The 16,469-nt window shown below is 41.9% G+C and overlaps 1 protein-coding gene across 3 annotated transcripts in view; it reads right to left on the bottom strand.

The window, feature by feature from the left end:
* MACROD2 (mono-ADP ribosylhydrolase 2) overlaps positions 1 to 16,469 on the bottom strand; it is a 2,136,932-nt gene that overhangs the window by 579,685 nt on the left and 1,540,778 nt on the right. For all 3 annotated transcript variants that reach the window (XM_043478451.1, XM_043478448.1, XM_043478449.1), the window contains exon 8: positions 10,354 to 10,427. In XM_043478451.1, the coding sequence (XP_043334386.1) occupies positions 10,354 to 10,427 (74 nt within the window). The remainder of the gene's footprint in view (positions 1 to 10,353; positions 10,428 to 16,469) is intronic.

The following is a 16,469-nucleotide window of genomic DNA, read 5'->3' on the forward strand; positions in this document are numbered from 1 at the left end:
TCCCTTGTTAGAAGGTCTGTTGTTTGCTGGTTTAGAGAGAGGTTTACTGTCACAGTTCTCAGAAGATCTTTTTCCACATTGAAAAGAATAAATATGAGCTTGTACCGTAGTATTTTCTAGCTGGAAAAAATCTTTGAGAGTTACTGGTCTAATCAACCACTGGCTGGAGAAATGTTTTAAAATAACAGGCTGCTGTCCTCCCAGATATGGCAATACAGTAGATTTAGGCTATGGTGCTGGTATATGATTTAATCATTTTCCCAGGTGACTTTCACCTTATTTTACAGATAAAGAACAGGCCTAGAATGGCTACAGCCTCTCCTGCAATCTCCTTATTCCCAGGTCAGTGTCTCACTGACAAGCTCAGCAATGCCTGGTCATTAGGGAGTTTCTCCAGTGTATAATCAGGCAGGAAAAAAGAGCCCAGACTAACCAAAGATCTACAGGCTCAAAGCAGCCAACATTTATGTTGAAAAATAAATGCAGCTGAGTTTTTCTTATGCTTTATTCAGGCTCTAAATTTCAGCACATAAAATGAAAATTTCACATGGGCAAAATTAATCTTTAAACTTCTTTAGGCGGGCCCTACGTTAGAAACTAGCATGTGTCTCAATAAGCTCAACAAAGCCTGTTTTTCCTGCAGCTTTAAGAGAAGCTGCTGGAGTTTTCAAAGTCCCCATTGAGCAAGAGATGAAGTTGTTGGCTAACATTTAGGAGCAATGTCAGAGAAGCAATAACAACAAAAAAGTCCTTATGGACTAGCATTACAGTGATGCAGAAGGAAGCTAAGACATTTGTGAGAATCTGGACCAACTGGAAGAAGAGTGAATTTATATTTCTTATCTCACACCAAGGTTTATTATAAAACCCAAAATAAATCACCTCATTTAAAATCTTATTTATGTATCTATCTATCTATCTATCTATCTATCTATATATATATATATATATATTTTTTTTTTTTTTAACAGAGTGCACATAGCAGAAGCTATGGGCACAGGAAGCACCTTCTCACTATCAGACATCACTTGCCCTGGTGCCCAGCAGGGCGCATGTCAGGGGTTGCAACGCTTGCTGCAGAACCGAGTCTAACATCAGTACGTCAGGATCTATCTTCCTTGCCTAAGGCCTTCAAAATCTGGACCACAGACATGAACGCTTCATTCTGACCAGCTTTTAGTAACTTGGATTCACCACAAGTTTAAGAAACCAGATATCCTCCAATATCCTTTCTGTTCTCTGCTTCAAGGAAAGAGCCTCCTCACTGAAAGTTAGGGGCTCCCTGGTGTGGACTGAAGATGCCACCGCTTTCTTCTCTACCCTCAAGTTTCTATATGATGAGACTTCCTAGGAATCTTTGAACAGAAATAAGAAGTTGATCTGATTGAGCAGGTCATGTTAGCAAGTCTTTCTATTGCTAAGCTCACTATTGGCCTCCTTCATATCTACTTTCGTCTATAATTCAGCTGATTTGCATGTTTACAGGTCCACACTCTTTGGAAGTTTCTTCTAGTGTGTTTTTGTTGAAGTGTCAAGAGATTGAAGTACTGGTAGCTTTGGCATATCTACTCCTGTTTCTTACCATAATGAATGGACATGTCACTATCAAAGAGGTGCAGTTTCCATAGAAAAGTAAAAGTGTTAATTGCTCAGCCCTGTCCGACTCTATGTGACCCCATGGACTATAACCCACCAGGTTCCTCTGTCCATGGAATTCTCCAAACAAGAATACTGGAGTGGGTTGCCATTTTGTTCTCCAGGGGATCTTCCAGACCCACCCAGGGATCGAACCTGGGTCTCCTGTATTGAAGGCAGATTCTTTACCATCTGAGCCACCACGGAAGCAACTTCTACAGGGGCCACCCCTAAATCCAAATGTGTTAGGAAAAGCAATGATGAGATGGCTACAAATCTGGCTACAGCCTCCATATGAAACTGAGATCTAGCTGGGAACATTGCCTCTCAGAGGCAAATCATTTAACTTCACAAGAATGAGAAAGTATCTTTCTTTTTAAGCTCGATGATGGTGGCAGGATTGCTGATTTTCCATTCAGTCATGGCAGCACTTGAATCCTATTCAATTAAGGTGGCGAGCGAGGCAAAGGGTTGTTTTTCCCTCCCTACTCAGCAAGAAGGCAGGCACATACTTCCAGCTTATGAAAATGGCAGTAGAACGTCCTTAAGTAGAGCCTCTCAGTGTCATTTTTATCCCTGTGTCAGAATGTAGATCCGACCACATGCTCAGAGGTTTATTTTCTATTTATAAAATTGCCACATCATTTGGATAATCAGCAGATTTAATTTCATAAGGAGTTTTAAAGGTTGTCTATTTTGAAATCACTATATAATCCAGATCATTTACAGAAAAGCAACATGGTGGCCTCTTCTCCTACACTAAATGGGTCAAGGTTGTTATTACTGACTCTAAAGAGACACCCATATGGAAATTAAGAATCATCTTAAAGGCATCAGAGAGCATATGAGAATGATGCTTGATCTGGGTATATTACCTGGAGAATCAGAGAGGGCAAAACCTTCTTTTGACCTGATTATGCCATGATGACCTGAGCAAAGACATGACTGTATCAGTGAGGCTGCTCCAGAAGATACCACCAGTGGTGATGGATCCTGGAGCTGGAAGAGACTTGGCCCACATCCCCCATTTTACAGATAAGGAGTACAGAGAGACGGCTTTAATTGTCCATGTTTACAAAGGAGAGTTGGAGTAGGAAATGGCAACCTACTACAGTGTTCTTGCCTGAAAAATTCCATGGTCAGAGGAGTCTGGCGGGCTACAGTGAATACAGGTTACCAAGAGTTGGATGTGACTGAGCATGGAAGCACCCACACATACAAGAGAGTAGATTAATCTGATTAGAACCCAAGTTTTCTGACTTTTAATCCAATGTTCTAATTTTTATATCAATCTGCCTCTTTGAGACAATAATAGCCAGGGTTGAACTGCACCCTACCTTCACCCATCCAACTTCTGAAGCCGTAAGTCTCATTTTGACTCCATGAAGGTGGAGAGGAGCTACTGCTACACAGTGGCCTCCCTGATACAACCCTGCAGGCTTGGAAGATGTCCTATAGCCTCACAGACTTGCAAGTCATATTTTGTAAAAAGATCCATCTTATTTCAAAAACACAAATCCAAATTGTAGGAACATTCTGCTCATATCATCTTAGCAAACTTCTTACTCCCTTTTAAAGAACTGTTCACTTAAGTACTAATTACGGAGAATCTCTGCTTCACCTGTCTCATACTATTTATTCTTGGCTTTTACTCAGTACTGGCTTCCAATAAAACTTACATGTTTGTTTACCTCGAGGTTACAGTAAAGAGGAAGATACAGCCATCAGCAAAAACAAGCTGATGATTTCCCCGCGCATGAAAGTACTGAAAGGCTGCATTTTAAAAAGAGTTCTTTCTCACTTTGCTATTGAGAACAGTGACTCAAAGTATTTTTCTGACCCAACATATTTGAAAGATCTGGAATAATTCTACCGAAAGCAGTAGTTAAATATTAGATGAGTTCTGTGAAAGGGGTCAACTACTTAAAACATGCAGCTTTGGGCGACAAACCTCCAAATGATTCCCAACCATCCCTTTTCTCTAGCTGAGAATTATTAGCTTGAGTTGTTAATACTAAAATGAGAGGTCAGTTTTGCTAAAATACACCAACATTTTTGATTCTTCACTCAGGCCAGCAAAACGGGCTCTTCAACTCTGTTAACTACCCAATGATCAGTAACATCTTCAGCAAAATATCCTCTTAAGGTATACCCACTCCCCTGCCAAAAAAAAAAAAAAAAAAGATGGCAGGGAACATGGCCACTGGCAGCTCCTGAGATCCAACTCTCTCTGCTCCATCGCTAAAGTGGGTCCTCAGTCTCCTTTCCCAACGCCAGTTTGCATCACTAACTAAAGCAGCACAATTTGTACTTGTCCATCTATTGTGTTTCTTGATCGATGGGAAGCCTGGAGATGATGAAGCCTGGAGACAACAGCAAGAGGCTCTAATTTCTGGCTGCAAAACTTGGGTGCGTCTGTTGGGAATAGATGCTAAAACAGTGAGGGGATGCAGAGGGAAGTGGATTTGCACACTTAGCAAGCTCTCAGGTGGGGTCTATGGTGACAGCCTGCACTTGAACACTATCTCGCATCAAGAAAGGCAGAAGCTGCCTTGGGACGTGGCTTTTACTCTAACAATGGGTATTTAGAATCACACAATCAAGAGATAAAACTCATATCCAGCCACTCATGAAACTGCTTCTCACAAACTTCAACCCAGACAATGTGAGAATGAAGTATTATGTATATGAATGGGTCGTGAGTGAGTGAGTGAATTAGTGTGTATGTATACGAAAGAGGAGGGGCGGGAGGGAGGGAGGAAGGGAAGGAAGATGGAGGGAGAGAGAAAAATTCTTTCCAAGTCCTGAGGGTTCCTGAAGCACAAAGGAACATGGCACATGTGCAAAGTCTGGGAATACTTTACTTCCATTATGTCAGAGATGATAAGCATCACGGCTTCCACCTGAAGACCGGGCCTGGACTAGTCAAAGGATACATTTTAATAGCAGCCTATTATGATGATGGGTGTTATTACCATAATCACATTCCTGTAACAGAATGTGAAGATTTTAAGATGGAATTTATTTTTTTAAACACTCACATCTTAAGCTTAAATTGTTCCAGAAACTAAGGCCTGCATAGATGTTCAAATGATGCTTCTCTACATAAAAAGACATTCCCCCAGGGAGAACCCCAGGCAACACCTCTGGCTTCTTCCAGATCTCTGCATGTCAACCACATCTGTCTCCCGCAGAACTGAAGGACAGTGCGTTGCTTTGCATTTCTGTAAACAACCGTCTGCAGGAATTGAAACTTGGTGTGAAGGATATAATTTTCCCATCAGAAATGTAAACATCATTTCATGTTTCATTTAAGCCCTCCTATTAAGAACCACACACACAGATCCTAAGGTGTTGCATGTCAGTGACATAAGGCAGGCCCTGCAGTGGCTTTTTTTTTTTTCTTTTTTTCTTGGTGATCCATAATGTGATTCTGAAATAAAAGTGACAAACAATTTTTAACACTGCATATGTTCAAAGACCTCTGCCAAGAAGGGGAAAAAATAGTCTTGGCGTCAGAAGCTAAAGTGCGACACTTCCTCTGTGATCTGTGAGGAGGAAAGGAGTGGCCACGTCCCTGATCTTGTCAAGTTAACAGAAGAACAGCAGATGAAACTTTCAGGAAGCTGAAGTGCATGGCTTCAGTGGATTCCCACTTCTATGCTCTGGGGGAGAGGATTGTGTTCACCTTTTTCAATACTTTGTGGATGGTGTGTCTGCATGCTGGAAGGCAGGGAGGAGGATGCTGAAACCAGAGACCAGTATCTTAACTTCTAAAGAACACCAATGATGAGACCAAACCTAGTTCTGTTCTCTGACTGCCAGCAGCTGCCTTGAGGCCTAGATCATACTTGGTAAGGTCTGGGACCTTAGCTCGTAACAAGTGCAGAGCTGGGCACCTGTCTAGGTGTCATACAGCCATATTCACACAGCATCTCAGGGGATGAGGGATGGCCTGCCTCAACTGTAGGCAAGCTACCCAAAGTGACAAACAGCAATACCACAGGCCTGCCTCCCTTGGAAGGCACGGAGCAAACAATTTAAATGACAAGTAGATGATATTTAACATTCTCAACAGCAATTTGTTGGTGCTAAAAGCACAGTTAAAGAGTATTATATGTTAGGCAAAGGTCCAAACTCTGCAGGCCATGAGCAAAAACTTCCACCTTCCTCCTCCACAGAAGAAAACTAACTGATTTTGAAAATGCAGACTCCTCCGTGTCAAAGATACCCAGGTCAACCCAAGTGCCCATTGAAGGTAAACCAAAAATTTACCTGCAAAGGTAAACCAAAAGTTGCACCGCTGAATTGTTCCCACTGCAGAACAGGGGGTTGGCTTGTGCAGGAAGGGTCTACGGGCAGAAGAGGAGATGAGGGAATTCCCATGAAGCAAATGAATGGGGAAGATTTCTGGAAAACGGCCATCCTCAAAGATCTGCAGAGATGCAGTTGGGGCCTGGTGAACCAAGGCCTCCCCTCTGAACAATGGCTGCCCAAGGCCGGCGCTTTAATGAGAGCTCCCAGAAGGCTGTGCTTCTGCTCAGCCACCTGCTGCCTTATCACTGGCAGAGGGGTCGGCGGGGGGTACAGGTCTGTGTCACACTGTAACTGAGGCCTGGTTAGTATCTGAGGGTTTTCAGATTGCAAGTGTCCTGGATCTGATCTTCTGGCTCAAAATCTTCATCTTAGGTGCCTTACTGCCTAAGATGGCTTCCTGGAAGCCTTAACCACAAGACCTCTGAGCTGTAAGATGGTTACTCCCTTGGGGTATTTGAAACCACTGAACATGACCTCCATAACGGGGAAATAGCTCACAAAATCAAGTCCTTTGTAGCTTCTACAAGTGAAAAGACATCCTATTCTTCTTCTGCTACCTATGGAAAAACTGACAAATACAGACATTGCTCTGGAGACGGGTACTCAGAGGGCAGATAAGTCCCCAGGGTGGGCCAACAGAACAGGCCCTGTAGAAACACCACTTAGGCTAACTTCCAGATAGGAAAGGGGAACCTCCAAGCTGTGCAGTGAGGAAATCACTATTTCACGAGGAACAGTGTTTTTAGACGGTGTGAGAAATGAGGAATGCATGAAGCTGCGGATGATAACACGGGGCAGTGTCCCCAAGGCAGAAGTCTGGGCCACATTTCCGCCACTCATTTCCATAAGGGCCCCTTGTTTTGCTCACTTGTCTCTTTAAGAAAGTTTCTACTTGAGAAAAACGGGTGCTTCTGGAAAGGTTACCATGCCACATGCTGTCAACTTCTTATAGCCAACTCTGATATGCTTTTCTCTTGATTTTCTGAACTCATGAGTTCTTAATTCTTGATTAAGCTGAAAATGCCAGTGGGTAATCTCCACCCCTCATCGCCCACCTCAGGTCTGATCTCTGGGTCTCCCTGCCTCGCACCTTATCTCTGCATCTTGATTTCCATTTCCTTGTGTTTCTGGTCTTTGTTTAAGATAATCCATCTCTCTGGTCTTCCCAGAGTAATAATTCAACTCTCAGTAGTGAATATTCTCTTTTGTTTTCTCTATTTCTCAGTCAGAAGTCATTATATTTCTTAGTTCTGGTGGGTCACCGATGTGCCCTAATTATATCCTCTTGAGGATTCGCCTTCCTGTTTTTATGAAAGTACTGCTCCATCTCTTCCGTTTGAGCCACTGCAGTCAGAGCCAACTGCACTATTAATATTTGTTCAGCTGGGCTCCAGGTCCCCGAGTCCCCTTAAATATGTGGTGACAACAGCACCCTCAGAGCTTAAACCGCGGGCAAGTGAAACAAGTTGATGGCGGATGAACGGGACATACATTTCCCAGTCCCACCACTGGGCCCAGGTGTCCCAGGCAGGCCTCTCAATATGGGAATGTGTGATTTGTAACAGGACAGAATCAAATCAACTGTTCTGAAAAATAATATATGTTAAACCCGACGCCCTTGCCCCCTTTTCCGCCATCACTGTGTTCCCAGCAACATTTGTCTCTTGCCTGGATTTACTGCAGGGCCCCCTTAATCAGTCTTCCGTTTTGCACTCTGACATTTTTCAAGTCCATTCTCCAAGTAGCAACCAGACTTTGGTCATTCTCAAGGTGAATCTGCTCAAGCTACTCCTTGTCCCAAACCCTCAGCAATTTGCCATTAAAGGACTTAGCATAACAACCAAAATCTCTCCATGAAAACACAAAACTCGGATCTGACCCCTGACTGTCTGTCCAAATTTGTCTCTTGCTATTTTTTTATCTCTCTGTTCCACCACACTATCTCTATTATTGTTCTTGCAAACAGTAAACTTTCTCCCCTCAGGGTCTGCCTCTTGCCTTGCCTCTGTGTGGAATGTCCCTCCTGAAGACCTCGTGTGTGGCTTGGCTTACTCCTTCCCATTGTCCAAATCTTCATTCCAAGGTGATGTCATCAGAACAATCTCTATATTCTCTAAAACCACATCCCCCGAGAACCCACTATGCAATTACCTGGTTTTACTTTGTACTCCTTGAGATAGTCTATTTATTTGTTTAACTTAGATTTATCTTTTCCTAGACTATGAACATCATAAGAAAATATTTTGTTTTTCACCATTCTGTCCCCAGTATGAGCAAAGTGTCTGGTTTTTAGTGAGATTCAATATATGATCATCAAAAGAGTGAATTAATGAACAAATAGCTTATACAATCAGGATGCCAAAAGAATACTGCCATGAAGAGACAACTGAAAAAGTCCTTAACCTAGTTTGTCAGCAGAGCAAAAAATACATCAAAATATTGCTAGATAATCCATTTGTATAGCTTTTATCTATGTCCCGTGACTTATAATTCATTTCTTAGGCAAAACCTGACTTGTTGAAATTAAATTAGCTGATGCATATTTAAGTAGGGAGCCTCTTGAAAAAGCATTAGCATAGGCTATGTTTAAAGTTGTAATGGCAATAACTAAGTTATGTTTCTTAATCCAAATTATGTAGATTCCCTACAATGAACCCAAGACAAGAGCATGGAAAGAATAAGACAGCAAAAGAGTGAACTCAAAGGCAGTAGGCTAGTAAGGAGATCAGAGCAAAAAAACATTAGGTCGGGAAGGCTAACCTAACAAGTATATAAAAAAACAACTCTCTGAATAGTTTAACTAGGGAGACTCCATCAGAAAAATGTGTCAGTGAGGTATAGACGTGACCAACATGTTTGTTCCTCCTCACTACTTATGTTTTGTGTAGTTATGTGTATTCCCATCACATGCCAAGATGGCTCATGGGGATTTCCAGTGTGGGAAATGTCCTTGGATTATTACTTTAGTGGAAATGATGGATTCATACCAATACACAAGCTCATTTACCAGTTTTCAACTCATGAAACACTACATTTTTGCCAAGCAAATGGTCCAAGAGCCTTCACTATGACTGAGAGATATATTGAAGATTACCAGCTTTCAGAGGACCTGAACGTCTCTCCTGGCCTCAGCAGCATTCCAAAGAGGAATGCCTCTTAGTGCCAGGAGAGGCAGGTCAGACTCTTGGCTCTGAGACGCTGAAGTTTAAAGTTTGTCATTTAACCGTTTGATTCCAGATGAAGATAAAGACAGCAATACCTACCCTACATGTTCTGCAAGATTGTTGTGAAAATAATACACATCAAATAAATGTTCTGGAAACTGGCTATTTTGGTTTAATTTTTATTCTGCATCTTTGAGGTTATTAAAGTTATCCTCTAAATTGAAGTTGTCATACGTCCACCTTTTAAAAGTAAGAGGAAAAGAAAAAGCAAGCACCAAAATGGGTATGTCTGACCATGTGGTCTTCTACTTGAGATCAACAATGTTCATACCTATTTTTAAAATGTTGCAATCACACTAATTAGCAAAAATGACATTGCAGTTTCTTTAAATACACAAAAAGCATCAAGAGCTCTCATTAGGAAACTCCCACAGTCTCTTTCCACACCCAGACATTCCCAAATAATCTATTTCCTACCCAAGGAGAAAGCTAAATTCATGGGCTATCATAAACGGAACAAAATACTTTACAGTACTCATGTGAGCAAATGAGGACGAAACCAAAATCAGAATAAAAATGCACAATATTGTGTGTTGCCTGAAACCTATTTGCTGTTATATGTTAATCACTGAACCTCTAAAATCCAAGCCTCCATAGCATATTTACTTATTGTGTTTCTTGGTTTACTTGAATAATCCTTTTACACATCACTGCATATATCCCGAAGATCTTATTAAATAAGTAGAACAACAGGCATAATGTACAATGATGGAAGCATTCAGTTTCATTAATAAAATCCCCATCATGATGATTTAGTACAATTAGTCAAACCCACTCTGATATCACACTCAGAGGTTGCTTTACAGATTGGTTATATATAAAGTGATCTTAGATTACTGAAAAAAAAAATTACCAAACATCAGAAATCCCCTGTCAACAAAGGTAACTCTTTCAGGAAAACAGAACCAGACGATCCCTGAATTCTTCACCTTAATCCACCCAGTTCTTTTATGCAAAAGTGGGATGATGGCTAAATAAGTCTGATCATTTTGCCCACCTTCACCACCAAAACCAATCAACCTCATGCCTTCAGTCAATAATTACAGAAAGATAATCAATCACCCGTCTTTGGCTCAATGACTAGGTCTACTGGATATTTATGGAATAAATGTATCTGCCTTTTCAAAACTGAGGATCAAATCATAGCATCTTGTATGTTCACTGACTGTTCCCCTACCTCGTGCTGATTCTTGGCCAGCCATTCCTTAATGGTGCTAAGGGCGATGACTGCAGCAGGCTCGTTTGGAAAACCTAAGTGAAAAGCAGAATAAGACAAATTAAAAAAAAAAGAAGGCAAAGCTGATAGAGAGTCAGTCATGGATGGATACTGGGTTTTTTCCTCATTTACTCAATATTCAATCCAACCATTCAGTACTGAGCAAGGCAGACCTTAGTAAGTAGCCTACACACTACACTTCACATCACAGGAGATGAAGTTTGCATTGCTATATAGAAGGGCACTGGTCCCATACCCATCTAGAGCTAGAAGGGCAACAGAGAACTGTCTCTTCAGTTGTATGGTTATTTATTAAAATGAATGTACAATTGCTTAACAGCTTTCACAACATGTTCATGTAATTTTCTCATACGGTTCAGTTCAGTTACTCAGTCGTGTCTGACTCTTTGCGACCCTGTGGACCACAGCACACCAGGCCTCCCTGTCTATCAGCAACTTCCAGAGCTTACCCAAACTCATGTCCATTGAGTCGCTGATGCCATCTAACCATTTCATCCACTGTCATCCCTTCTCCTCCTGCCCCCAATCTTTCCCAGCATCAGGGTCTTTTCAAATGAGATGACCCTGACGTGAAGAGATGTTCTTCACATCAGGTGGCCATAGTATTGGCGTTTCAGCTTCAACATCAGTCCTTCTAGTGAACATCCTGGACTGATCTCCGTTAGGATGGACTGGTTGGATCTCCTTGCAGTCCAAGGGACTCAAGAGTCTCCTCCAACACCAAAGTTCAAAAGCATTGATTCTTCAGTGCTCAGCTGTCTTTAAAGTCCAAATCTCACATCCATACATGACCACTGGAAAAACCATAGCCTTGACTAGATGGACCTTTGTTGGCATAGGAATGTCTCTGCCTTTTTAATATGCTATCTAGGTTGGTCATGACTTTCCTTCCAAGGAGAAAGTGTCTTTTAATTTCATGGCTGCAGTCACAATCTGCAGGGATTTTGGAGCCCAGAAAAATAGTTGGCCACTATTTCTATTGTTTCCCCATCTATTTGCCATGAAGTGATGGAACTTGATACCATGATCTTAGTTTTCTGAATGTTAAGCTTTAAGCCAACTTTTTCACTCTCCTCTTTCACTTTCAAGAGGCTTTTCAGTTCCTCTTCACTTTCTGCCATAAGGGTGGTGTCATCTGCATATCTGAGGTTATTGATATTTCTCCCAGCAATCTTGATCCCAGCTTGTGCTTCATCCAGCCCAGCATTTCTCATGATGTACTCTGCATATAAGTTAAATAAGCAGGGTGACAATATACAGCCTTGACATACTCCTTTTCCTATTTGGAACCAGTCTGTTTTTCTATGTCCAGTTTTAACTTTTGCTTCCTGACCTGCATATGGATTTCTCAAGAGGCAGGTCAGGTGGTCTGGTATTCCCATCTCTTTCAGAATTTTCCACAGTTTATTGTGATCCACACAGAATCACAGGAGAGATGAGAAATCCTTCCTCAGTGATCAATGCAAAGAAATATTATCTCTCCTGTGATCCACACAGTCAAAGGCTTTGGCATAGTCAATAAAGGAGAAATAGATGTTTTTCTGGAATTCTCTTGCTTTTGATGTTGGCAATTTGATCTCTGGTTCCTCTGCCTTTTCTAAAACCAGCTTGAACACCTGGAAGTTCAGAGTTCATGTATTGCTGAATCCTGGCTTGGAGAAATTTGACCATTACTTTGCTAGCTTGTGAGATGAGTGCAATTGTGCGTTAGTTTGAGCATTCTTTGGCATTGCCTTTCTTTGGGATTGGAATGAAAACTGACCTTTTCCAGTCCCGTGGCCACTGCTGAGTTTTCCAAATTTTCTGGCATATTGAGTTTAGTGCTATAACAGCATCATCTTTTAGAATTTGAAATAGCTCAACTGGAATTCCATCACCTCCACTAGCTTTGTTTGTAGTGATGCTTCCTAAGGCCCACTTGACTTCGCATTCCAGGATGTCTGACTCTAGGTGAGTGATCACACCATCGTGATTATCTGGGTTGTGAAGATCTTTTTTGTACAGTTCTTCTGTGTATTCTTGCCACCTCTTCTTAATATCTTCTGCTTCTGTTAGGTCCATACCATTTCTGTCCTTTATTGAGATCATCTTTGCTTGAAATGTTCCCTTGGTATCTCTAATTTTCCTGAAGAGATCTCTAGTCTTTCCCATTCTATTGTTTTCCTCTATTGCTTTGCATTGATCGCTGAGGAAGGCTTTCTTATCTCTCCTTGCTATTCTTTGGAACTCTGCATTCAAATGGGTATATCTTTGCTTTTCTCCTTTGCTTTTCACTTCTCTTCTTTTCAAGATGTCATATTAAAGCTTATTACCCTCCATTGACAAATCAAATAAATTCAGGTCAGAGACCACATGTGGTGGACCCAGGGTAACACAGTCAGCAGCCCTCCATCAATGAGCTGGCACAAGACAGGGTGAACAACTGGTCACATAGTCATAGCACTGAAAGATATTTTACAAATTCAAGGAAGGCAATGCCTGTTCCATTTAAAGCCATTGAAAATGATGTTTGAGATCAAGACAACATGAAAGGACCTGATTTTATAGTACAGGTTTGGTTTTAGAAGGGCAGGAAGAATGATGCACTTATAACAAACACATCAGTGAGCATGTGCACACCTCAGAGTGTCTAAAACTCATCCTTTAGTGCATGTAAACCAAACACATTCAAGAACTCACAGAATCACCATACATTCTGCCAACAGAGATCAATGTGAGGGAATAACATTTTAAGTTACGCATTTATGGGGCAGAAAGAAGAAATGGGAGTGACTCTTCTGTTAAAACTCAAGCTCACTACTGGCTTCCTAATCACAAAAGACTGTAGTCTTTCACTCAGTCTTCATCTTCTTTGGTATTAAATGTTTTTAACTAATTTTTCATGTTTCAGTGTCTCTTCCCACCTGGATTTAAAAAAAATCTTTGAAGTGTTTTAAAGTATATAGTTCAGCAGTTTTGATATGTGCCACAAACTTGTGCAGTCATCATCACTAATCCCAGGATATTTTCACCATCCAAAAAATAAGCTCTGTACCCATTAGTCTCCCCAATCTCACCTCTCCCTCAGCTCCTGGTAAGTACTAATCTACTTTGTCTCTATAGATTTGTATATTCTACTCCTGGATTTTCTTTTTTTTCAATCTTTTGGCCACACTGCACAGCATATGGGATCCTAGTTCCCAACCAGGGATTGAACCCCACCCCCACTGGAAGTAATATATTCCAGTAGATCTAATGGTTTAAATCTCAGTGGACTTTCAAAGAAAATGTGAGAGAGAAATAAAAGAGGACTTGTTTGTCCCCAGTTCCAAAAGTAAATGTTGCTTTTCTAATTAAGTCTCTACATGCTTTGTTAAAGAGTATAAAAGGAAAGGGACCAAAATAAACCAGTGCCAAGCTCCACTTGGTCACTGTCATAGGAGAGAGAGAACCCTGCCATATGAAAAAAAAAGTGTACACATTCTCAAACTCGCAGATTCATTTATGGCATTTGGGATTATGGTTTTGCTGTGTGTTGTTTTACTTTCTTTAAATGAAGTCTTCAAAATGTAAAACTCTTAAAATTAGAAAAGCTTGTTTGTTCATTAGCTAATTCAGTAAACAAATGGATCAAACCCACTTCTCTAATGTTCTTTACCACTAGTGCCACCTGGGAACCCCAATATTTAATTATAAAAGGGTATATATGTACATACACATATGTACTTATGGATATATCTGTATGCTACTGCTAACTGCTAAGTCACTTCAGTCGTGTCCAACTCTGTGTGACCCCATCGACAGCAGCCCATCAGGTTCCCCCGTCCCTGGGATTCTCCAGGCAAGAACACTGGAGTGGGTTGCCATTTCCTTCGCCAATGCAGGAAAGTGAAAAGTGAAAGTGAAGTCGCCCAGTCGTGTCCGACTCCCAGCGACCCCAAGGACTGGAGCCCACCAGGATCCTCCATCCTTGGGATTTTCCAGGCAAGAGTACTGGAGTGGGGTGCCATTGCCTTCTCCAATATATCTGTATAGATAGATCCTAACCAGTCCTTGTCTTTAAAGCCCAAAGTTGTGGGGAGGAAGTAACAAGAGGCCATCACAATCCAGCAAACAAGGGCATTTAGGAAAGTAGGGGCTCGGATGAGATCTGAGCAAGGAAGGGGGTTACTTTCTAGAAAACAACAGAATATTCGGGGAAGGGAACTGTATGTCAGGAGCCGAGGGGGCACTGTCCTTGGGAATAAGGTGTGAGCAGCAAGGAACTGATGGAAAAGGTGAGAGAAAGGGAAGTGGGGGAGCAGGAGGAGTCGATAGGCTGCAAGGAAAAACAAGGTGGCAGGCTGGCCATACGTGATTAGGGGTCAACCACAGTAAGCTTTCCAGTCCACCTCTCCCCCGAGTTGAAAACCTACATTTGTAATTACCCAGATGCCTCCCCTGATGGGCTGCAGAACTGGATGGACAACACGTAACCGAAAGTGCAATGTGCATTCGTCCACAAAAGGAACCCTTCCTGAGTTCCTGGTTCTGCCCATGGCTCCACCTCTCTTTTAGAAACTGCAGAGTCCAGCGGCTTCCCCCTGGTAACTGGGTCCCACAGACAGTGTCCCCCTGGCTGATCTGACACCAGCCCGTTCTTCCTTATCCATCGATCTCACAGAAGGTCTGATCCGCTCTCACCCCAACAACTGCAGTTGACTTGCACCTGTGCTCTTTGGGCTTCTCCCCTCCTCTCGCCTATCCAAGCACACCGCCTCCAGGCGATTCTCCTAAAGTACAGTTGCCACCACCTTACTCAAAACAATGGCAGCCTTGGCTGACTTTCTGGCTCTTCCAGAATAAACCTTAGTACCTTAGCTTGGATATACACCCCAGGGGCCTTTCTAGCTTTGTCTTACCTCTATTTATTCTCTTCCCATGAAAATCTCCAACTTTTTGATGTGTTCAAGAAGTATTTAAATAGTGAAATTATAGGGCTACATAAAGCTAATAAATTCTGTAATCACGCTCAGTTGCAATGGCCATCAGCATTAACCTTTAGAAGATGTAATTCCCCACAGAGAAATTATACAAGTTCTCCTAGAACCATGGCAACTGTGGTCACTTCTCAATTATGTGTGACCTCCTGGTCACTTTCCCACATTCATCAAACCTCTGGCACTGAGATATAGTTTTCATCTCCACCTCCAGGCTTGTAATAACCTTGGGCAATTTTAACATCTAAGATGATGACCCACTCAACACCTGGCTTGCCAGTTCCCTGACCTGGTCATTTTCGATGACAACTCCCACCTTACCTCCTGCCCAGATCACACTCCGGACCCTGATGTAATACTTCCATTCCAAAGCTATCTCCCAAAACCTCTTCTTCTTAGAATGTTCAGCTACTTTCCAAAGAACAGCCTTTGCAAGCCTTTGAAGGCTGCTCTGTCCTCAGACCACTCCCCAGATTCGTGCTGACCACTCCTGAGTGGTCTGACTTTGTCTCATATTGTTTTACTCTCTGCTTTCTCATTTCAGCCACACTGACCTTCTTTCTAGTCTTTGAATGAAGTGTGTTCCTTTTCACTTTCTTGCCATGAGGCCCTGCTCATGCTGCTGCTTCTTCCAGAAATGGCATTTCTTGCTTTTCCTAGCTGATTTAACATTTGCCCTCTGCTCAGCCAACACTCCACCAGGGAAGGATCCTCTGATATGGACGACTACCCACCTCATGCTTTCATAAGACCATGTGCCTTTTCCTTGCAGCACTCACTATAGTTGCAATTTTATGTTTACTTATGGAAATATTTGATTAATAATCTTCATAGAGTGAAAGTCCTAAGGAGCTAAGCTACCACACCTGTTTTTACTTATCATGTATCCCTAAAACATTGCTGGCACATAGAAAATGATCAATAAATACATGTGGACTCAGGAACCTTTGCGCTGACAGCAGGAATGGTTAATTACTGGGAGAATAAGGGAGCTTAGCTCAAGAGTATGGTATGAGATGTCCAAGCAGAAATGATGTATCCACATTATCCTATTTCATCCCTGAGGGAAAACTATTGAGAAACTGCATTTGAGAAAAT

This window comes from Cervus canadensis, chromosome 10 (genome assembly GCF_019320065.1).
Source record: "Cervus canadensis isolate Bull #8, Minnesota chromosome 10, ASM1932006v1, whole genome shotgun sequence".
Lineage (NCBI taxonomy): Eukaryota > Metazoa > Chordata > Mammalia > Artiodactyla > Cervidae > Cervus > Cervus canadensis.